The following is a 23,728-nucleotide window of genomic DNA, read 5'->3' on the forward strand; positions in this document are numbered from 1 at the left end:
CTACTTGTCTTAAATGTGTATCAGATAATTTATAATTTTGAAATAATAAGATTTTTTTAATCTTAAGGAAAATTACATTTTGCTTCAAATACACTTTCAAAATGAATACTTTATATAGTATATATGTTTATATAAAACTTTAGATTTAAACATGTATCAGAGCCATCTCCTAAAATTGAATTGATAGTTGTCATTATACCAAATATGTGGGCTTACTCCTAACAAGGTGACCATTTCTTTTAATTGACTTCCTTTGTTTGTTTTGGTCAAATTCAAAGTAACAGTGTGAACTTCTGATGACCAGATTTTATACGAAAGCAATTAACTTTTTGGATTCATTGATTGTTCATCTCTCAGATTACCCAGGAAATCGATTTCAGTCTGATCTATATAAAACAAAAATTTTAATGTCACATAATTTTGTTTTCTCCCTCCTGTTCTTTCATGGTCTTTACAGTTTCTCGCCTTTCATTTAATCACTGTCTCTTTGCAGTTGCATCTTAATAGTTACATTTCCTCTTAGTGTGTATTCAGTGTTCATTTTGTTTTTAGCCTTGTTCACACTTTGGTGTGAAATTTGGCAGGAGTGTAATATGTGACTTAAATAATGCTTTCCTTAAAAATCAAAATACAACAAAAGCCACTGTCTTTGAATCTGTCCAAGCCCTGGCTGCCTCCTCTGCTCGCCTATGCTCAGTTCCTTTGCACTGGTTGCCCAACTCAGAATGTAAGTTTCTTGATGGAGTACTGAAACTACAGCTGTTGTATCCTATAGTTCTTTATGTTCACCATTTTAAATAAAATGTGCAGTTTCCCAAGAGATGAAAATAGTATTTCATCTCTGTTACAGCTGTTTTCTGCTATCTTCCCAGACAGTGGAAAATTATAAAATAATTTTAAGCTTTTTCTTTGGAAAACAAAACAAAAGCCTAACAGTTTATTTTAAAAGATCATAAAGGTAAAAATTGGATTTTGTTTTTATGGTTGTATTTTTTAGCGTGGTAGAAAATGGAAGCTTAATCTTGTTTCATAAATTAATTCTTAACATTTGAATGGCATTTGTAGCTAGGTTCATCTTTTAAACTTTAGCCAAATGATGTGATACTGTTTAGCAAATGAAAAGTACCTGAGGTAGTAGACTTTTTGTACCTTTTCTTTTTTTGTTGTTTATAACAAATTAACTAGCTTTCTAACCATATGAGATAAAATGAGATTCGTTCTTATCTTTAGGCCCAGCCTCTGAGGAAGGAACCTGAAATAATCACTGTGACCCTAAAAAAACAGAATGGAATGGGCCTCAGCATTGTAGCAGCAAAGGTAGGACTGAGGGAGCCCCTGGAGAGCATCTTCTCCCATCCATGACCATGAGTCGGCATGGACCAGAGTGATGTCAGCTCTGCTTCTGGGAGAAGGGAACATGTTACCTGAAGGCAGCTGCTGTCCTCCTGGCATTCCCTGAGGATCAGCTCTTCTCTGAGAATGGGGCTGTAGTGAATGGTTCCTTGAGATAGCATAGTCTCAGAGGAAGCAGTTTAAAGGCATGGTCAAGGCTAGTTGGGCACTGTGGGAAAAGCGAGCATGGGCAATAGAGAAATCGTTGCACCTGTCACTTTGTCATATCAGATATCGGATCTTTTCAGCCTTCAGTGTGTGGCAGTCATGGGGACCTAATAGCACTACCGTTCTAGTCTCTAGGTCTTCTCTGCTGGAGGGTGGGAGTGGAGCTAAGCACAGCTGTGCGTCCATCTGAAGTGCTGGCAGCTCCCGCACCCTCCCTGTTCTCCTGGCGTCTAAGTCCTACTGGTCTGTTAAAGAAGAAATTAACAGTATGGCTGAAGTTATTATTTAAAAACAGTAAAAAGCTTCCACAATCATAGTCAGGTATTTTCAATGGAACAGATGTTTTTAATGAAAATTTTAAGTTAGCATATAATGAGTTTAATTATGATTTTTTTATAAATATGTCACTATTTTGTTCATTCCCCTCTCCCACTGCTGATATATATTTTTTTTAAGTTGTATTAAGTCTCTTACCCTTGCCCATTGATTTACATACAGTACACATGGCATGAAGTATAGGGAGACCATGAGGTCAGCATTGCACCATGCAAAATAATGAGAAACTTACCAAAGTCTTGGCTCTTGACTTGGGGCAGATTGTAAGCACATGGGCCTTTCTAATGTGGGATTCCTTTGTGTATCATTCCTTCTTGGATCTTTGCCCTTCACACTCATTTTCAAAGGTAGACACCATGGCATATAACCTGTAATCCCAGCATTCAGCAGGCAGAGGCAGGAAGGTGGAGTTCTAGACCAGTCTAGTATTCATAGTGCAGTCTTGTCTCAAAAAACAAAACAAAGCAAAAAACCTAAAGCGCAAGGTTTATGAGTCCTACCTCGCCAGCATTTTCCTAACAGCTCTCGTGTCCTCTGCTTGTTCTTGAGGCCAGTACTTCACAGAACTGGAATTTGATCCTTAGGACTTGACTTTCATTGCCTCTATTAACCCACTAACATTTTTTCTCTCTAGTGGTGTTGTTCCCCAAGTCAGCCCCATGGTTGGGATAGATGGAAATACTTGTTAACAGAAATAAGAGCTTGTGTTTGTTTGTTTTTACTTCTAAAGCATGTGTGCTCTGGTTTCCTTTCTGTTGCTGTGATAAACACTATGACCAGCGCCAACTTGCAGAGGAGTTTGTTTCATCCTACGGGTTGCATTCTGTATCATCAAGGGAATTCAGGGCAGGGACCCGGAGGCAGAAACCATGGAAGAACACTGCTTATTGCCTTCTTTTCAATGCTTGCTCAGTTTGTTTTCTTATGTAACCCAGGATCACCTTTCTGGGATGGTACTGCCCACAGTGGGCTGGGGCTCTCCTACATTAACCAAGAAAGTCCCCTACAGACACACCTACAGGCCAGTCTCATAGAGACAGTTCCCACATTGTAGTTCCCTCTTCCCAAGTGACTAGTTTGTGTCAAACTGACAAAAACTGCCCAGCACAATGAACCATTTATTTAATTTTTTTTTTAGTGCACTAAGTTGTCAACCGTGAAACTATTTTAAAAGTTAAAAAATAAGTAGATTGATGAGCATGAAAGTATTCTTCCAAACACTGTGGGGTTTAGCTGACTCTTGGAATTAAGAAATTAGAAAAATGACCCAACAGAGGTATGTTATAGGTAGAAGTGAGGACACAAGCAGGGAAGAATGACCAGTGTTGTGTGTACCTGTTTGAACAGTCTGCATCTGCAAGGAGAGCCAGAGGTGGTGGAGAGAGCTGTGCTGTACAGTGTTAAGAGTGTAGGCTGATAGATTAGAGGAGTCTTGTTGCCTTGTTGGCAGCACAACAAAATGAAGGGTTTGGAAGGTGGGAAAAGGCAGTGGTTCTGAGACTTGGTGGCATGGCTGAGCAGAAGGGTCTGGAACTGTCAACAAGTTTGTTCAGGACTAGACAAAATGAACCTGTACCCACCTAAAACTTAGGTTCTGTGAAATCACCTGTGATGATCAGAGCCAAGATCCTAGGCCTCTGATCATACTTTACTGTTCAAAATTCTTGTTCATCTCATGTGACCCAGATCATACATCATGTTATAATGATTATAATATACTTGACCCAAGCTTAGAACATTTGGAAACTTGAAAATGTTAGCCATGGAACCATTTTCTTCTTGATTATAACTGAATTACTGCCTATTTCTAGAGGGGAAACAAGTTCAGAGATCAGTCTGCCACACTCATACACAGGAAAGACTTAACTCCTGGGATGGGGTATAACTTAGTGGTAAATATGTATTCTTGTGACGCTCTGGACTGACTCTTGTGTGCTACAAAGGAAAAAAAAAACAAAGAAGTCTTCAGTTCTGTATTGTGTTGTGGACATAATCTTCTTCTCTAATACTAGTCTGCTGGAGAGTGACCATAATCAGGGTTAATGTTATTTCCAGTTGAAAAAGTTTTCCAGTGCAGAATGACTTGTTTTCTTCAGAGTCCAGTGTGACTTGGGTTTTGATTTCTCTGGTATGGTGTCCTGATGCAAAGGACCTAGTTTTTTGTAATAGTAGGCTCAGGCTTCATCGCGCATCCTTGCCCACTCTTCTTTCTCTGTCAGGTATCAGGTAGAGAATTAGGACATCAAGTCAAGCTAAAGTCACAGTCCAGCCTATGTTCCCTTAAACTTAGTTTACAAGAACAGGTCTTGACTTACTGGTTCAGCCTTGTAAAGGTGGGTCTTGGCAGAGTGGTATTCTTTTATACTTAGGTGTAATATGATCACTGCTCTGCTGTGTGGAGTGATGGTTAATCTTTATTGTCACCTTGACTGGACTTAGAATCACTAAGAGACACCGTGATACCATTGTGTTGTCTGCGAGGATGTTTCCAAAGAGATTTAACTGAGAAGGGCAGACCCACTGCTGTAGCAGCATCATTCCACTGAGTATGCTCTAGCTAGACCGAACAGAAGAGGGAAATGGAGGCATGAGTTAAGCACCAGCCTGCATCTCTCTATGCTTCTTAACTGTGGATATAGTGTGACTCCCATGGCCATACCCTCTCATCCCTCAAACCACATCAAAAACTTACCTTAAGTTGCTTTTATCTGGTACTTTTGTTATAGCAGGAGAAAAGTGACTAATTTACAAGTTTTCTGTCCTCATTTCCCAGTGAAGGGTCCTAGGCGGTAGGGTGGCAGAAGGTAGTCACTAACAGAAATACAGGTATACTGAGGCCAGGCCCCGTGCGGGAACTTGTTGAAGGATTGATAGTTTTCTGGGCCATGGTCAGTGCTGGCAGATCCTTATTTGATGACAGCATTTAGATGGGATGAGCTGAGTGTAATAGGTCAGAGGGGAAATTCAGAAAAGAATCCTGGTTCTGACTTGAGCAGCTGGGACCTGTGGGTAGAGCTGTCAAGAAAAGGGGAAATTGTGAATTCAGGATTGAACTTGAAATTTTGGGAACCTGATAAAAATAAATGTTTGTTTTTTTTTCTTTTCTTTTCTCTCCCCCCCCCCCCAGCAGTGGATTGAATAATGGAGCTCAAAAAGTTAGAGCCAGAGGGGCCTGGAGTAGTGGGTCGTGCCTTTAATTAATCCCAGTATTGGGAGGCAGAGGCCAGTTCAGCCCCAGCGTGGTCTACAGAGTGCGTTCCAGCAAGTAACAGCCAAGGCAGTTACACAGAGAAACCATATCTTGAAAAACAAACAAAAAGTTAGATCCAGAGATGAAATTTAGGAATTGGTATGTGGGCACTCTGAAGGAAACAATTAAAAATTCTCTGTCAAGTGCACAATGCCATTTTAACATATGAAATAGTAGTATATTAGCACTTGTTTTTTGAATGAGACAGATGAATAGCTACCTGTTCACCATGCCCATTTTTATACTGTATTTATCATGTTTATAGTATGGGAATGAAAGCTCAGCGAAAGAAAACACAAGTATCCTGGGTTTGCAGGCTGCCAGGACTGTGCAGTGCAGGTGAGAAGTCTCTATATATACAGTGATGGAGTCACCATACCATTAAGATTTCATAGTGCGTTTTGAATATAAGATAGTTTGGTATGAAGACCTCTGGTTCAAGTTAGGATGGTCAGCCCTGTCTCCTGATGAGCCACGTACACTTTTGGTTTTCTGGACTGTTGGGACAGTACTACACTCCTCATCCTGCCTATTTGCTGGAGGAAGCTGCTTGTTTGTTCCCATCTGCCCGGCCAGCTTAGACCCAAAATAATCACACAAAACTGTATTATTTAAATTTTGGCTCATTAGCTCTATCTTCTTATTGGCTAGCTTCTACAGATTACTTTAACCCATCTCCATTAACCTGTGCATCACACAAGGTCATGGCCTACCCAGCAAAGTTCCAGCACGTCTGTCTGTAGCGGCTTCATGGCTTCTCTCTCCGCCTTCCTTCTCCCAGCATTCTGTCCAGTTTTCCCTGCCTACCACCTGTGTCTCTGTTTCTGCCGGCCGTTTCTGTGCCTTTAAGACTAGTGACAATTGTTTGTCCTAATGGTTGAGTAGGAAGCCATAGAAAACACTGGTAGTAGCTACTTACACACACCACTTCCACCCAGCCCTGCTGTGTTTTCCTGTCACCCCGAATGCCTTCCTGTGTCTGTACTTGTGTTGTTTGCTGGAAGTCTGTGTGTTTAACCCAGGCCTTTTCCCTTTTTTAATTGTTGTATGACTCTGCTGCTGTAACCCTGAGCCGTGTTTTGCTACTAAGTTCTTCTCCTTGCCCTCCACATGGTGGTTAAGCTTTATAAAATCCAGATGATTTGGAAGCGGTGTAGGTTTGCAGTTTACTTTCTGAGACGTTGCTTTTGGAGAGTTCAGCATGCTACTTCTTACTCATCTGTGGGACAACACGATGCCGACACTTCCTGTTTAATTTGGATTTTTAAAACACAAACAGTTCCCTTTCATTTTTATAACCCTTTAAAGTTTAATAAAGGACAAGGGAATGAAAATCAGAGTGGCTTGGTTGCATAAGAATCTGAGTGTTACACTGGTTCCAGCTCATGTTGATAAATGCCATCCAGTGTCACAGCATCCAGCTCAGGGTTGTGGCAATCCATTCTCGAAAAGCCAGCTGTGTTGGTTGCTGTTGAAACTGAGAAGTAGACTACTGGTCTCCAGCTCAAGACTGTTGTCCTAGAGATAAAAATGTGGTTCTCCGTTGTTGGAAGAACGGAATCAGTGGTGAGTTTCTTCAGGGTGTTGTCCTTAATGTTCTTGTGCAAACTATGATCTTTAAAGAATGTGTTTCATCTTCCACCACAACCTGTTTAAACCTGTCAATAATTAACTCACTCATGAAGAATGAGCCATAAATGTAGCTGGTGATTACACACCTGGGTAGTTGTTGTTCTCTGTTTATGTTGCAAATACTTAAGGTTCATAAAAAATATGACGTTCTTATGATTTTTATTCAGGAAAAATGTAAGTTTTAACACTACTGGTTATAATATGGTTTTTAAAAGGTTGCTTTAAATAGTAACTGCCACTGTGTGATTTCAAGAGCGCCTAGTCAGATACTCACAAATCTTATTTGTAGCTACATTGGTAGTTGCAGAGTAGGCTTTCTCCGTAGCCTTTTGTTGTGGTGGTGTTTTTAAGAACATAAAAATGTCTATTTATATTACAGATTTTATCTGGAAATAAGTTGGTAGTTAGTGCCTTAAAGATGTTATAGTTTCTTTTAGACTAAATACTGAGTTTTTAAATCTTAGCTTAAACCGTAAGATTTCTATAATTTCAAAAAGCAAGAGCGAACTGTCTGTTAATAGCTGCCTTCTCTCTTGGAGAGCATTTCCTTACATAGACTATAATTTAGGTCCTTGAAATATTTGAGACATTCCCATTGTATTCTGTAATGGTCTGTAACCCTTCGTGGGAAAGACCTGATTAAACAAGTGAACCCGGGGTTTTCAGTTCCTCTTAAAAGCATGCCTGGAGAGATGGTTTAAGATTAAGGGTACAGATGTTTTTCCAGAGGACCCAAATTTAGACAGCCGCTTCTAACTGTAGGTTCAGGAGACCCCAGTGCCTTCTTCAGGACTCCAGGGCATGCACACACATAACAAATTCACATGCACACACACATTGATAAAAATGAAAAAGTCTTTTTAAAAAATTATTTTTGTTCCAAAGTACCTCTGTGTCAGGAAAGGGTCTTCCACAGAAATGCAAAAAGTGTCTTTTTCTTGAAATGACACAGTATCCCTTGTGACTGTGGTTTATGAGTTTGAACAGTATTATGAATGTTTTGCTAAAAACAAAATAGTGAATTACATAAGAAGGTAATTTTTTTCACAGGATTATTATTACATAAGTATTTATTTCTGGGATTGACTGAAATTCCGAATTTCATTGGAGTATTAATCTAATAGCATAATTGGTATTCCTTTAAAGAACCAATTTTTTGCTCTGTGGTTACAAAGAAACAGAATGACACCCCTTCACACCTCACCCTCATTTAAGGCCTAGGAACCCAGGTGTATTTATACTCTGCAGTTACACCTTAGGCGGCTTCTCAGGACTCTCAGGTTTGAGACTCTTAAGGAGGTTCTGCACAATTCTGTCGAAATAACCCCCTCCCATATCCCATTTCAGAACTCCTGGGGGGCTATTCTCATTTGTTTGATAAAGAAAAGATGGATGATGTGGTCAATTTCATTGTTTTGTTGGTGGTTTTGTATTGCTGTAAATGGGAAAAGAACACAGCTGAGATTAGAGCTTAGTTTATGGAATTTGTGCTCAGTTACTTTGTTTACCACCATATCTGTTGGAATAACTTATTTTGAGACTTGCTGCAGGTGAAATTCATGTGAAGAAAGCATTTTAAACCAATTTAAAAATTAAGGTAGTTGCTAGAAAAAGATGTTTAGAGTGTTTTTAAAACCCTTATTTGGGCTTTGATAGTTGGTCTGAGAAAGCAACTAAAAGACGTGAGGAAAATGCTGGTGAGCACAGAGCTTCCCAGCAGCGTTTCTGTCTGGAGTTTCGTTTGGGCTGCTTCTGGCTCTTAGGTCATCCAGCCCACATTGTTTTGTGCTCCAGCTGGGGAGTCTAGGCTGGGCCTCCACCCCAGAACAATAGGCTAAGCCCTATGTTGCTTGGCAGACACCTCTTCCTCTGGCTTTTTTTTTTTTTCTTTTGGGTTTAATGATGTTTTTATGCTGTTACTGAGGCATACTCCCACACACTCTGTTGGCAGCCAAGCTGGAGAACAGGCTTCTTGTGGTAGTGCCTCCCTACTGAGAAGGGAACTGCCACCTTTCAGGCTCTGAGAAGGTAGTAAGAGTTAGGAGGACAGACGGACAGCCTTCTTTCTGGACCTTCACATCTCACCAGAGGCTGGGGCAGCTAATAGGTGTGTGCATGTGTCTCTCTAGTCTGGGGTGGGGGTGGGGGGTGTCCTGTTTTCTGACATGGTTTGTTTTCCTTTGTTACATTCTTTCCTAACCTTCTACAGGTAAAGTACAGATAGTTGTCCTCTCTCCTCCCTTACCCTACTTCTCCACATAAACAGAAGAAAAGGACCTATCTGTCGGGTGCAGTCTTAAGATTAGAATATTGAATGCCTGCTTTTCTGGGCACTTGCTTTCTAGGTGGTCTTCACAAAGGGCACAGAGGCCAAGCCCATCTACGTTGAGCACTGTGCTGTGGATGTGGATCTCAGGTTCTACGAGGGGTAGTGCCTGGTGTCCCTGGAAACATGTAACTGTTTTCTAAACGATCTCCTTCTTCCTTTCATTCAAGGAGTTGACTTACTAAATGAGAAGTTTGTAGTGGCTATGTTTAATCTTATAATTTGACAACCAAGTAGAACAAACATTTTAAGCATTTTAGTTACCTTTAGAAAATAGTTTTTTTAAAAAATTATTTATCCCTATATATTTATTTCAGTATTATTCTCATTGCATTTCTCATGGCTGGAAATCAGAATATGTAATGTTAACATATGTGTTACAGTAAGATGTTACTTTGACACTTTTGTGCATAATTATGAATTTATTGCTAATAATGGTGACTGATAAACTACAGCACACCAAAAAATTCTTTCATTCTTAACAGTGCTATTCAGTAAAAAGATTGTGGGTCACACAGGTAACTTAAAATTTTCTCCTAGCTTTTTTTAAAAAGTAATTTAATATTTTCAAAATAATACTTTAATACATAATTACTATAAAAAGATTAATAGGGTGTTATCCATCCTGTTTTCATGCTATGCTTTTGAAGTCAACATCTTTCAGTTTGAACTAGCCACATTTTGAGTACATGTGTCCTAGTGACTGTGGTATTGAACAGCAGGATTGGAAATGGTTCAGTGCTATTTGGCCAGTGCCCTTAAGCTGTTGTTTTGTGTTCTATTGTTGACTTCTGGTTAGTGCTTAAATAGGCCACACATGTACCCTTCAGTGTCTGAAAAGCCATACACTGACGTGCAGTATCAAATAAGAGATAACTTCTAAACTCTGTTTTTCTTTCTTACTTAGGAACTTAGTAGAACTACCATAAAATAAGTTTTAATTATTATATGTCTATAAAATAGGAACTGCTACCTCATGGTAAGAAATTTTGAATTTAGTCTTACTAGGCTAAAAGTATATTGTGCCTTATTAGAAATAAGATGTAAGTGATTAGATGCCTCAGATTTTCTTTTTACATGTATCTGTGCTATTTCTTCTTTAAACCCGAGACTAATTAGCATGTTGCTATTTCTATTCAGATGAAGTAGTAAAACCTCCCAACATGGTAAGGAATTTTTGTGGTGTAACATTGGGTGACTGATCATGCGCTGTAGTTGAAAAGAGAGACCGTCTTACTTACACAGACAGCTGTAAGACAGGCCACTGTGAGCGCCGTCCACGGGGACAGGGGATTCCATATGAATGCTAGTGAGGAGAGCAGAGGACGGGTGCTGGTGGGAGGTGAGTCCAGGGACACTAAATGATGGAGACTTGTGGGAGCCAGAGTCCAGCTGGAAATGCAGTGCTGGGAAGCTAATACCTGAGCATGCACTCAGGAAGGAGAACATGTGTCTTGGCAGACAGCAGGCAGACAGTGGAATTCACGTGTGCTTTAGAAGAGGTGATTTCTCTAGGTAGGTGAAATTGGAAGCATTTCCTCATTTTGCCAGGATGTTTCTGACACTGAAAATGTGTTTGTGCCTACTTTAAGAGTCCTAACAGGATCGTTAAATACTTACCAAGGGATCAATTTTGCGTGAATATTTAAATGTGTGCTTATTAAAATTTCACATTGTATATGTGTGTGTTAAATTGGCTTACTTGAAATAGCCAGGATTTGAGGTTATTTAAGTAACTACTTGTAGTTCGTATTGAGTCTACAATGTAAGCTTATGTAGTAGGTGTCTAGAATTAGAATAGCTATGAACTAAGGAGCCTAGTTGTTACTCAGGAGTGTTATTACTGAAGAGATGATTAAAATGATTAGGACATTTCTCCAGGTGGGGGACTGCAGACAGCAGCAGTGTGCAGGGAAGGGCAGACAGGCTACTTTCGCTTCAGGTCAGTCTATTCCATGATTTTTAAATGTATTCTCACTGTAGTTTTTCCAAGTAAGAGGAAGATTATTTGGGGGTTTGTTAATAATACTCTGGAACATACCAGAAATGACATGATTGATTTATTGTTCTAAAATATATACTTGGTGTTATTTATAGCAGTGCTACTAAAATATATTAGTTATTATTGCCAAATGTTTTCTTGCTAGAGATGACAGTAGTTGGTTTTTATTTAAAGAATAAATGTTTGCCATTTAAATTGTAATTGAAACAGTGACACAGCAGTTAAGAACATGCAAAGGCCCTGAGTTCAATTCCCCGCACCCATATAGGGTGGTTCACAATTACCCATAAGTCTAGCTTCAAGGGCCTCTGGTCTTGGTGAGTGCTGTACTCGTGTGCACAAATCTATACTTTAAAATTATGCACATGCGAGCTCAGTCCGGTGCTCCAGTGTGGGTCTCTGTCTCTATCTCCATCCATCACCAGATGAAGGTTCTGTGGTGATATGCAAGATATTCATCAGTATGGCTATAGGATAGGGTCATTTCTGGTTCCCTATCCTCAGCTGCCCAAGGAACTAACTGGGGACATCGCCTTGGGCACCTGGGAGCCACTCTAGGTTCAAGTCTCTTGCCAACCCTAAGGTGGCCCCCATAACTAAGAATTGTGCTTCCGTGCTCCCCTATCCAACCTTCCTTTATCCCAATCATCCTTTTTCCACAAGTTCCCCCCATCCTGCCCTTCTCCCTTTTCTCTCCCCATCTCCCCTTACCCTCATCCCACCCCACCCCCAAGATCCCAAGGTCCCAATGAGGAGCAGAAGGAGGGAGAACATGAGCAAGGAAGTCAGGACCACGAGGGGTGTACCCACCCACTGAGACAGTGGGGCTGATCTATTGGGAGCTCACAAAGGCCAGCTGGACTGTGACTGAAAAAGCATGGGATAAAACTGGACTCTCTGAACATGGCGAACAATGAGGGCTGATGAGATGCCAAGGACAATGGCACGGGGTTTTGATCCTACTTAATGTTCTGGCTTTGTGGGAGCCTAGCCAGCTTGGATGTTCACCTTCCTAGATATGGACGGAGGGGGGAGGACCTTGGACTTTCCACAGGGCAGGGAACCCTGACTGCTCATTGGACTGGAGAGGGAGGGGGAGAAGGGTGGGAGGAAGGGGAGAGAAATGGGAGGCTGGGAGGAGGTGGAAACTTTTTTCCCCCCTTTTCTCAATAAAAAAGAAAAGAAAAAATTATGCACATGCATGTAATTAAAAATAAAAAGTTAAATAAGTTGTAAGGTCTATGTTGCATTACCAAAACTGCAATGCAGAAATGTAATCAGACTCTTCTCCACACCACTAAAAGTGCTGCTCTTATATTCAGCAAGCATTGTTTTCCTACCAGTTAGTAGGGAGCAGAAGTCTGCCTCTGCTTTCAGAACACTAGGATTAAAATCATGCATCACCATGCCGTGTGTGTGTGTGTGTGTGTGTGTGTGTGTGTGTGTGTGTCCCCTATTAAGCCCTGTAGTGCTACCCATATACGCATAGAGTGTATGCAGCCATTCACTGACACATGGGAAACCTACCAGTGGCCACACCCCCAAAGAATGATTTTTTTTTTTTTTTTGGTCAGCCTCTGTCAGCTGACAATAGCTCCTCACCTAGGGGTGAGGCCTTGTAAGATCTTCTCCCACCCGTGCTGGAATTTTGGCTGGCTTAGACTTTCAGGTAACTTTGAGTGCAGTGGCCTTGTCATACCCAGAGGTCAGCACTTTCACAGCATTCTCCCTGCCCTCCAGCTCCTCTCCACCCCACCCCACCCCCTTCTACAGTGTTGATTGAACTTTGCTGGGGAAGGAGAGGGTTTGGAAAAGATGTTAAGTTTGGGACTGATAACCCATCACTTGTCCTTAGCCTTTTGACAGTTACGAGTCTTTACACTGACTGCTGCCCACTGCATAAAGAGGCATCTCCCGCCTAGACTGAGAATAACAGTCTGTGGATATGAACAAGTATTTAAAGGCAGATTGACAGCACAGTCACTCAGAAAATAAGAATAGTAGATTCCCCAATAAGATGATAGCACCAGTCACTAAATTCCCTCTGTGGAGTGGGCCGCAAATATAATCAGAAAGCACTTAGTTACCTCTGTCACAGACATGTCACTGTTGCAGCATTTGGTGCATCTTGCTCTGCAGGTTGGTATTCTAGTAGGCAGGGACAAGCATTAAATAAGATTATTGGTGTCTTTTCTCCCCCAGCAGCCTGCTCTGTACTTTCTGACACTTTGAAAGTTAGTCCCCAAGGGAAGAATTTTCCCTTTTGGTTTGAAATTGATTTTTATGTTCTGTAACCAAAGTTTTGGTACTTCAGTGGTAGGCTCTAACCATGTAGTTATGATGGGCAGCTAGGAGCAGTGCCGATAGCCTGCACTATTTTGGAGACTTCTGGATCCTCCTTGATCCTTGTAGGGAGAGAGCCCATGCCTGGCCCTGCAGTTTTCATTTATCCCACGTCTTCTAGAATGGCGCTATTCACTCCTTGCAATGTACCTCTGTTGAGACTCCTCCTACCCCACCCTCACAACTATATGTTGATGTTAGCCTTCTGACTTAGGGATTTACATGAGACTTTTTCATATATCCTACCTTTCTCTCTACCATTTCCTCTCCCTTCCCTTGCTTAATCCTTTAATCCATCTAATACCAGATTTATTCTACTATCCCCTCCAGTTACATTTTTAAATTGGGTTACAATTTAGCATGTTTCTTTATGGCTTTTCATACTATCTTCCTTCAGAATTCCAGTTGGTTTTTTTTACCTATAATGCACTGTGGCAGGCACTGCCACCTCTCCTAGTTGTTATGTGGTTGCTGTGCACACCTAATGACTACATCCTCCTCGCCCAGCCTCAGCAGTAAATTCTGTAAAATAAAATTGTTAACTAATAGGAACTATGGATTGTTTGCACATAAAGATCACATCTTCCAGATTATTACTTTTTAAAAAAATCTATTTTAATTTTTTGAAATCACTGTTTTAGTGCTTACTTTTTTTCTTGTAGGACATGATATCTCATAGCTATTAAGGTGATTGTGTTTTCTGCTGTTAGTGCAAAAGTATATATATACTCAGTTGTGCTTCCACTGATACCCAAGTAAGGTTTCATACAAATGACTGCTTTAATAGTTCCAATAAGTAATCTTACTGGAACAGATCAAAGCTGATCTGTTGATACTATGATCTCTAAGCAGAATATTGATCCTGAAGTTGTCTATGATACCTAAGTTTTTCTTGAAGATTCCATTAGGGTTGTTTTTTTTTTTTTAATAAGAATGCTATGTATTTGTGTTTGAATCCTTGGTTATATATGAGTTGCAGTATAGTATTTTCTAGATAATTTTTTACTTAGTTCATAACTGCTTGCTGCAAGAAGTTCTTTCCTTGTTTTAAAATTAACAGCACTACAGCCAACTTTCTGTCCCGACCTGGTGAAGGGTTGGCCACTTGAAGAGTTTCTCATTCTCTTGGGTTTGTGACTGTTCAGACTGTTTATAAATACTCCTTTTGAGTATTCCAAGCCTAAGGGCGTTTTCTCATTAGATTGTCCATGAATTGACTGATTTTGTAGGAGTACTTTTCTTCTACACCTAAACTATAGAATAGAAACATTCCTAACTAGTTTCTTTAGTTTTTGTCAAAAAGTATGTTCTACTAATACAGTTTTTTTTTTCTTTTTCTTTTTTGGTTTTTTCGAGACAAGGTTTCTCTGTGGTTTTGGAGCCTGTCCTGGAACTAGCTCTTGTAGACCAGGCTGGTCTCGAACTCACAGAGATCCGCCTGCCTCTGCCTCCCTAGTGCTGGGATTACAGGCGTGCGCCACCACCGCCCGGCTAATACAGTTTTTATAGTTCTAGTTTTTGTATAAAATGAGGCCTGAAAATTTGTCAAGTTACTCATGTGTATGTGGGCAGAGTGTTAATTCATTTCCTGCAGTGTGATTTCATTGTGTTGTTCTGACCTTCTTTTTTCATAGGGTGCTGGCCAGGATAAACTGGGAATCTACGTTAAGTCTGTTGTGAAAGGAGGTGCTGCAGATGTGGTTAGTATTTGTTTAAAGGAAACAGTTGAAGGGCATTATGCTATGTGAAATGCTGTGAAGATGCTTCTAGCTGTGGGTGCTGTGTTGTGTAAAGGATGCTGCTATGGACTGACAGCTGCCTTTCTTTCTCCCTACACTTGCATTCTTCTGATGGCTAAGGATGGACGTCTAGCTGCTGGTGACCAGCTCCTCAGTGTGGATGGACGAAGTCTGGTTGGACTTTCTCAGGAAAGGTATAACTAATTGGTGTTTAAAGCTTAGTCTTATTGTATTGAAGTGATATTTTACATTTAATTTTGAAATTGGAATTCAAAGAGTAGTGCTGAAATACTCCATGCCCTCATTTGCCTCTTTAATTCTAAAATTCTTAAGAGTACATAAATTCCATTTTTCTGTTCACTCATAAATACATATTTTAGTCCAGACTTTATTTAAATGAATATATAAATATACTTAGTACTTATAGAATTTTTAAATATTGTGAGTATTAATATGATAACATAGGATATATTTGCATGTTTTTATAATTTCAAAAAGAATATAGATAGGAGGTAATCTTTCTGAAAGCCAAATTTATTTCCTCAAGCAGCTCTCAGGTTGAGGAACCTAAGCCTGAGTGTTCTGAACACAGCTTCTCCTGTGAGCACTCAGTTTTCTTATACTCTGTATTTTCTTCCTAGGGCAGCAGAACTCATGACAAGAACCAGTTCTGTGGTCACACTTGAAGTTGCAAAGCAAGGCGCCATCTATCACGGCCTGGCCACCCTCCTTAACCAGCCATCCCCCATGATGCAGAGAAGTAAGAACTAGTGGCTCAAGCCCGAGTAGCTGTCCTACACTGATTCTACACTGTACTGTGACTCCTGAAGTGTCCACAAACTGGGGCTGGAGGGTGCTCAGTAATTAAGAGCACCCTCCTCTCTTCCAGAGGACCTGCGATCAGTTCCCAGCACTTACAACTGTCTGCTGTTCCCTTTTCAGGGGATTTGATGCCCTCCTCTGACCTCCTTGGGCACCAGTCCAACACGCACATGTATACATGCAGGCAAAGCACTCATACATATAAGATCATTGTTTTTACAAAGGGAGTTATCAGAAGTCCCATGTAGCAGCTGCTGGTACTGTTACTGCCCAGTTCTTGAAGTTAAAAGTTAAGAGTGCATGGTGCTGAGAAATACTACCAGGTCAGGATTCAGGTGGACACCAGCTAACCTGAACCCCTTTAGTTTATCCAAGTTCCCCTGGCTCTCAAGAGAATTTTAACCTCAGCCTGTTTGGCTGATTATCTACTAATGATCTCCATAGATCGTGTACAGAGTAGGTAGATACTCGGGCACCAGTGAGAATGAATAGATTTTGAATTTTGATAGGCACAATCAGGACATAAAGTCTTTAAGATAGGAATTGTATTTCGTATTCTTTAGAAGAGATTTATATGCATATGCATGTCAGTAGTACTTTTAATTCTGCCTGTACTAAAATAAGGCAAGGTTAAATTGCCATATTTCTCATCAGAGAAAATCCAGTTATTTCAACAAAGTAATTTATTTGTGGGAACTGATCCTCCAGCTATATTAAAATCTTTAGGAAAAAATCAATATAAATTTAAAGCTTCCTAAAAATTTATTTTAGAAACTATAAGAGGAAGAAAGCATTGTGACTTGAAAACATTGTGACTCTTATTATTCTATGATCATTGACCCTTCAGATCAGCCTTAATGATAGATTTTAGTAGATGTATGCACAGTCTGTTAAGTGTAGTGCTGTTTTCTTAGCTGCCTTCTCCCCAATCAGCTTTGGAACCTGCACATCCCAGCCCTTGTCGTGTATAGTATCAACAACAGGAAAATGTCAGACAGCCTAGAATCCCATTTACTGCAGCAGAGAAACAGCAAGGTATCCTGACAAAATCACATGTTGGCATGTCAAAGCAGAACATCCATCTTGAAACCCAAAGAGGGGAGTGGGTAATGAATCAGTCCCAGGTCAGCAGATGAAAGACTGCACTGTAGACAGTAATCACAGCAGGTGACAGCAGTGGGGTGCCATGACTCTGATGGGTATTAATATGTGTTCTATCAAGTGAGAGGAGCATATTTACCTTTGAGGACTTTTTAAAAATTACTCTAAAATAGTTACTTTGTTACTTATAATAAGTTATGGTTTATTTGTTGAGAAAATAATGTCAATTTTCCCCATAGATACATACCAATTAAATGAAATATTTTCTAGTCAGAATACATTTTAAAGTTTGAAATTTTTTTTATATATAAAGCTGTTTGTGATGGCACACACCTTTAATCCCAGCACTTGGGAGACAAAAATAGCTTCCTGACTTCTGTGAGTTTGGGGCTACCCTGGTCTTCCTGGTGAATTCCAGGCCAGCCGTGGCTATCCAGTGAGATCTGGGTTTTGTCTTGTTCTACTTGCTTGTCTTTATTTTTGTTTTTTAATTACCCTATTATACGAAGAATTGATATGAAACATAAGTATTTTAGATGCATCCTTTGAAGTTTTTCAGAGCATTCAAAGCAGACTCTAGGAACCAATGGAGGAACAGAGAATGAATGAATCCACTTTTATTTCAGTTTCAGATCGTCGTGGCTCAGGTAAACCCAGACCAAAGAGTGAAGGTTTTGAGCTCTATAATAATTCAGCTCAAAATGGCTCCCCAGAGAGTCCTCAGCTGCCTTGGACAGAGTACAGTGAGCCAAAGAAACTTCCTGGTGACGACAGACTGATGAAAAACAGAGCTGATCACCGTTCCAGCCCCAATGTGGCAAGTAAGAAGAATCATTCTCTAAGGGTGTTTGGTCACTGCCAGAGTGAGTGGGCACATTGTTCTTTGCCAGTTATTATTTGCATTGTTGTCTACCCGGAGTGGAGTTTTCCTAGAGGTATCATATTCTTTGAAGGAAATAAAATTTCAATTTTACTTATAAAACCCTTGACTCAGTAAACACTGTAGATCAAAATGTCTCTCGGAAAGGGTATCAGGTTGCCAGCTTAAGCTGAGGTCTTTTACATTTTAAAGAATTGCTAACAAAGAAGTAAGAATGGAAGGCTGTTTAATAAAGACCTCTATTAAATTCAAAAAACATCAAGTGTTTACTCTTGTGTCTCTTTACCAAAGATGCTAACCATTTCCTGGCCCTGGAGGAAGCCCTTTTCTGAGTTGGTGTGGGGGTGTAGGGAGTTACTTCTTGTACACCTTTGTCTCTAGCTTTCTGCTAGACATCGAACCAGTGTGTGTGTGATATGGCTACTGCCTTTGAAGGAATGTTGCTATGTTTATTTTACTTGATATTTAATATGAAACTTGGGTTTTCTTGATTGTTTCCAACAGATCAGCCTCCTAGCCCTGGAGGGAAGAGTCCATATGCTTCTGGAACAGCAGCTAAGATAACATCTGTCTCTACTGGAAACCTCTGCACTGAGGTCTGAGAGATGAACTGAAAGACTTTCTCACTTGTTATCACTTGTTGACTGAGTTATCTGATAGAGTGCTCCACAAGTTACATTGACTATGTAACTCCTGAGTTTTTGTTATTTAATATTTTTATTTTTTTAATATGCTAGTTGGATAAGTTAATTTTAAATTAATAAATCTGGGGGAAATGAGAATTAGTCCTAACTGAGTAAATCTGGAAAAATTAAAATGTTTCTCATGATTCACAGTGTAGGATCACGTTTTTTATTTTTAGCATAACACTTAATGTACAGCATTTTAAAAGATTGTAAAACAGATCGCTGGATGTTAAGTTAACCTTTCATACAATTTTAAATAGCTCTTTTTTTTTGTCTTTACATTTTACAGGAGCAGACTCCTCCACCTAGACCTGAAGCCTATCCCATCCCTACTCAGACGTACACCAGAGAGTATTTTACCTTTCCAGCTTCAAAATCCCAGGATCGGATGGCCCCTCCTCAGAACCAGTGGCCAAATTATGAAGAAAAGCCTCATATGCACACAGAAAGTAATCATTCCAGTATTGCAATCCAGGTTAGAAATAATGGAGTCACAAACTTTATCATCTCTCAAAGGAATATGGTACAGAAGTTTGGCAGGATAAAGACAGTGATGGCTGTCTGTATTTTTCTTTAAAAATATGTATTTTATGTGGGTTTGTTGCGAGTACACAGGGCACATGGACAGAAGTTGGAGGAATTTGCAGGGGTCACTTCTTTCCTTCAATCCTATGGGTTCTAGGGATCAAATACAGATCAGCAGGCCTTGACAGCGAGCACCCTTACCGTAATGAACCATCTTGCAGCTCAAGACTGAGTGAGTTTTGAAACACAATTGGTAACTAATACAACAGTAAAGTTGTCCTCTTATTTTTATGTGTGTGTTTTAAGTTTGAGGCAAAATGGAGTAGGCTTAAATTCAGAACACCCTAAGAGAAGCAGTTCTGGTCCCTCTTAAGGTTTGGTTAATGAAATGTTGATAATGTAAGGCATAGTTACTGCAAATGAAAATATAGTGACTGGCATAGCTTGCGCTTGGTTCTGTGTCTGCCAGATGATCTGGAGGTGGGGCTGAGAAGTGAAACAAACAGAAAACATACTCTTCTTAGACCCCACTGGGGTCTCGATGTGGGGATAACCTGACTTGTTCAGAGTCCATCTCAGGTGATTGTGCGGAGGATGTTTCTGAAGGAAAAGGCCTGGGCATCAGAAGGCAAACGGGGCTCATTAGAAGATTGTAGAAGCCTGCTAAGGAGTTTGGACTTCTGTCCAAATCAGTAAAGATGGAGATGTCAGTCTGGGGAGTTAAACTGGGAAGTACTATCAGATGTGACTGGGAGAAGAAGCTAGCATTGTACTTTAAAGAGAGAAACTGTCTAGGACACGTAAATAAATATGTGTCCTGGAGAGTAAATGATGTGGGAATTCCAAAAATAATCATTTCTCAAGAGAAGAAAAAACTTCCTTTAGGCAGAAAGTGATCCTCTCATCTGTTCCGGGGGGCGAGTCTGCCTTTTCCTGGGTGGGCCTCATGACTGCTAACAGCTGGATGTCCTTCTGCCTGCCCACACCACATCTTCTCAAGTACCAAACCAAGACTGCACTAGGCAGCAGGTGCAGAGAGAGTTGAGTTAGTTATGGCATATAACTCCATGATATTCTAGTGTGGGTTGTAAATTGGGTGCCACCAGGATGAAGAACCTGTAGAAAATTAAGCTTTACCCAATTGGAGTTAATGTTACACTTTTCCTGTTATGGTTAAGTGGTAATTCATATTTTCTTAAAAGGAAATATAAATTGTTTATTTTTCAGGTTTACATTTTCAGTTTCTGCTCATTATAAAAGTGGAATAAAGAATTAATTTGCATATCATAGTGATTATTTTTATAAGGATAAGCTGCTTCTATACATGCTACTTTGCAGGCTTCATTACTAGGCTTATGGGGGGAAAATACTTGTTTTAATCTTTTTCCTCATGCACTCAAAAACTTAATGCTCATCAGAGTATGCTATTGCCTTTTTTCTTTGCTAACATTGGAGCTAAAACATCTTAGATGAATGGAACTTACTCTTGCATGCTTAGTTCAATCAAAGAGCTTATGAAGCTAGTCCTGAGCTGTAGAATTCATTCAGAATTGAACCATGGATATATACAATGAGCATTACTTAGTAGTTAGAATTATATGTCAGGAGTTTGTTGCTTTTTTTTTTTTTCTTGGTTTCTACTATGCTCATTCATCTCTGGAGCCTGAGGAGATGCCTTTACCTGCCAGCACCGGAGTGACAGGAATAGCATGCATCATCAAAGAGACAGAAAATCTTTATTTCTTTTGTAGACAGATTTCCAGCTGTGTCATTTGCCCAGTGAACCATAAAAACAGTCTGTTTCTGGTTATCCATTCATTCCACCATGTTTGTAGTCTGTTCTCTGTGAAGATTAAGCATGTATGACATTTTGGTGATTTCTCTAGTGACCCCCTAAAGTATTACAGTTTCCACTTTATCTTCTCAGCGTGTTACCCGTTCCCAGGAAGAGCTTCGAGAAGAGAAGGTTTACCAACTTGAGCGGCATCAAGTAGAGGCTGGCATGGATCGCAAGTGTGACAGTGATATGTGGATCAATCAGAGCTCCTCAGTGGACTCCAGCACATCCAGCCAAGAGCACCTGAACCATTCCTCCAAGTCAGTCACCCCTGCTTCCACTCTGACCAAAAGTGGTCCTGGACGTTGGAAAACCCCAGCAGCAGTTCTACCCACCCCTGTCGCTGTCTCCCAGCCCATTCGAACAGACCTACCTCCACCACCCCCTCCACCTCCTGTCCACTACACCAGTGATTTTGATGGCATTCCAGTGGATTTGCCCCTCCCACCTCCTCCTACCAACCAGGTAGGACCCCAGTCTGCTCAGGTGGCTGCTGCAGAGCGGAAAAAGAGAGAAGAACATCAGCGGTGGTATGAGAAAGAGAAGGCCCGCCTCGAGGAGGAACGGGAGAGAAAGCGTAGGGAGCAGGAGCGGAAGTTGGGGCAGATGCGCACACAGTCCCTGAACCCTGCTTCCTTCTCTCCTTTGGCCACACTGACCAAGCCAGAAAAGCCTTCCACATTGCAGAGGCCCCAAGAAACAGTCATTCGGGAGCTGCAGCCCCAGCAACAGCCCCGCACGATTGAGCGCAGGGACCTGCAGTACATCACCATCAGTAAAGAAGAACTGTCTTCTGGTGATAGTCTGTCTCCAGACCCCTGGAAACGAGATGCCAGGGAGAAGCTGGAGAAGCAACAGCAGATGCACATTGTGGACATGCTGAGCAAGGAGATCCATGAGCTGCAGAACAAGGTGGACCGCACTGCAGAGGAGAGCGACCGCCTGCGGAAGCTCATGCTGGAGTGGCAGTTCCAGAAGAGACTGCAGGAGTCCAAGCAGAAGGATGAGGATGATGAGGAAGAGGAGGATGATGATGTGGACACCATGCTGATCATGCAGCGTCTGGAGGCTGAGCGCAGAGCCAGGGTAAAGGGGAAAGGCCTTGGTTGTGCATATCTGTGCTCCCTATGGTATTTTCTGGGTGTTTCTGCGGAAACAACTATTCACAATCACAAGGAAGAGTTAAGAGGCCCCTGGTTTCACCTGCTCACCCTGGCTGACATGCTGCAGGAATGAGCCAGGCCCCTAGGGCTTCATTGTTTTAATTAGCCAGCCACATAGTTATCCTCACTACACCCAGTTGAGAAAACAAGTACCTAGTAATGACCACTCACAATTGTAATCAGGGCTTGGCTGACAGAGCCAGATGGTAAATACCTGAGATTTGGTGGGCTCTGTAAAGTATAATAGCCACTTGGCTCTGCCGTGAGCAAAGCAGCCAGAGTTATAATAAGAACACTGAGCTTGGCTAATGTGCCAAGGGCATCCCACGGAAAGCTTCAGGCCCTGATACTGATTGTGAGCAGAGGAAACTCAGGACATCAGTTTTAAAGTTCAGTGTCATTACCAGATGGAGGGTCTGTGCACTTACTTTACAATTGATACCTCAAATATTTATTTAATTTAATAATTGTAGTTGTAACATAAAGACGCTAATAACTTTGGATATAATTTATATTTCCATATTACAAAAATAATTTTTATTATTTTTTAAATAAAAATTTTGTAGGCAAAATTTAGCCTAATGCAAATAAGTTCTTAAAATACCAAATTTTGGGTGAAAACTAGATTCTTTACTCCCTGTCAGACATGGTTGTTGAGAGGCATTTATTGTTAATAACTTGGGCACTTGATAGTAACTTGTGCAGAGTGCTGTTGTTCGTCATGGTAGTGAGTTTTATTGATACTTTTTATCTATACAATTTTTTTTCTGATTTCTTTTTAATGTTGCGCATGAGAGGGGTTGTTAAAACAGCTGCTAGGTCAGACACCTTACTCCAAAGGCATGATGAAATTTAATCTTTGATGATATTGTTAAGAGTCCAGTAGTGTGATCGTCTCCTTTTCAGCTTGCTCTGTGAATTTTTCCTGAATCCATTAACACACATACTTCTTCATATGTACATATTTAAACATATACGTATATATTGCTCTGATTCCGTTTAATTACCTTTTACATACTGGCTTTCTTAAGTAAGACCAGAATGTAATTTTTAACAGTTATACTATCTTACTAGTATTTTTCTAGTATCCTTAGTAAACATTCTTAAAAATAACTATGTCTGTCACATCAACCATTTTATCTGAAAGAGCAATTGATAGCTGGGACTACTACTATAAGGGTGCACTGACTGGTTCCCACTGTGTCTATGGTCAGACTCTCAGGCACTCCAGTATATTGGTTGTCTGGACTGGCCAGAACTGGTGTATCCCTTTCTACCGTGACTAGCTAGTGATAGATGCTTGAAGCGGGTGACAGCTGCTGTTGATGGCCAGTGATTGCGCAGCATCAGTGTGCGCTTCCTCCGACAGCTGAGCCCAGTAGTGAAAAGTTAGCCACTACATTGTAACATCCTAGTAATCTTTTCTGTGAAGATGAGATTTTCATTGAAGATTTGTCAGAGTTTTGCAAAATTGCTACTACTTTGAATATTTTGAAGACTTTAGTATGGATTATGATACTTGAAAT

At 40.6% G+C, this 23,728-nt stretch overlaps 1 protein-coding gene across 18 annotated transcripts in view; it reads left to right on the forward strand.

Annotated features, from left to right (window-relative positions):
• The window catches only part of Afdn (afadin, adherens junction formation factor), a 123,838-nt gene that overhangs the window by 83,880 nt on the left and 16,230 nt on the right, over window positions 1–23,728 (forward strand). For 14 of the 18 annotated variants that reach the window (XM_075951345.1, XM_075951226.1, XM_075951237.1 and 11 more), the window contains 8 exons: window positions 1,231–1,317; window positions 15,084–15,149; window positions 15,309–15,382; window positions 15,830–15,948; window positions 17,738–17,932; window positions 18,496–18,587; window positions 18,967–19,152; window positions 21,130–22,125. In XM_075951345.1, coding sequence (XP_075807460.1) covers window positions 1,231–1,317; window positions 15,084–15,149; window positions 15,309–15,382; window positions 15,830–15,948; window positions 17,738–17,932; window positions 18,496–18,587; window positions 18,967–19,152; window positions 21,130–22,125 — 1,815 coding nt within the window. Of the gene's footprint in view, window positions 1–1,230; window positions 1,318–15,083; window positions 15,150–15,308; window positions 15,383–15,829; window positions 15,949–17,737; window positions 17,933–18,495; window positions 18,588–18,966; window positions 19,153–21,129; window positions 22,148–23,728 lie in introns of all 18 variants that reach the window. The other 4 variants (XR_012908164.1, XM_075951359.1, XM_075951366.1 and 1 more) reach the window with 1 other exon arrangement.

Source organism: Microtus pennsylvanicus, chromosome 1, assembly GCF_037038515.1.
Source record: "Microtus pennsylvanicus isolate mMicPen1 chromosome 1, mMicPen1.hap1, whole genome shotgun sequence".
Classification (NCBI taxonomy): Eukaryota; Metazoa; Chordata; class Mammalia; order Rodentia; family Cricetidae; genus Microtus; species Microtus pennsylvanicus.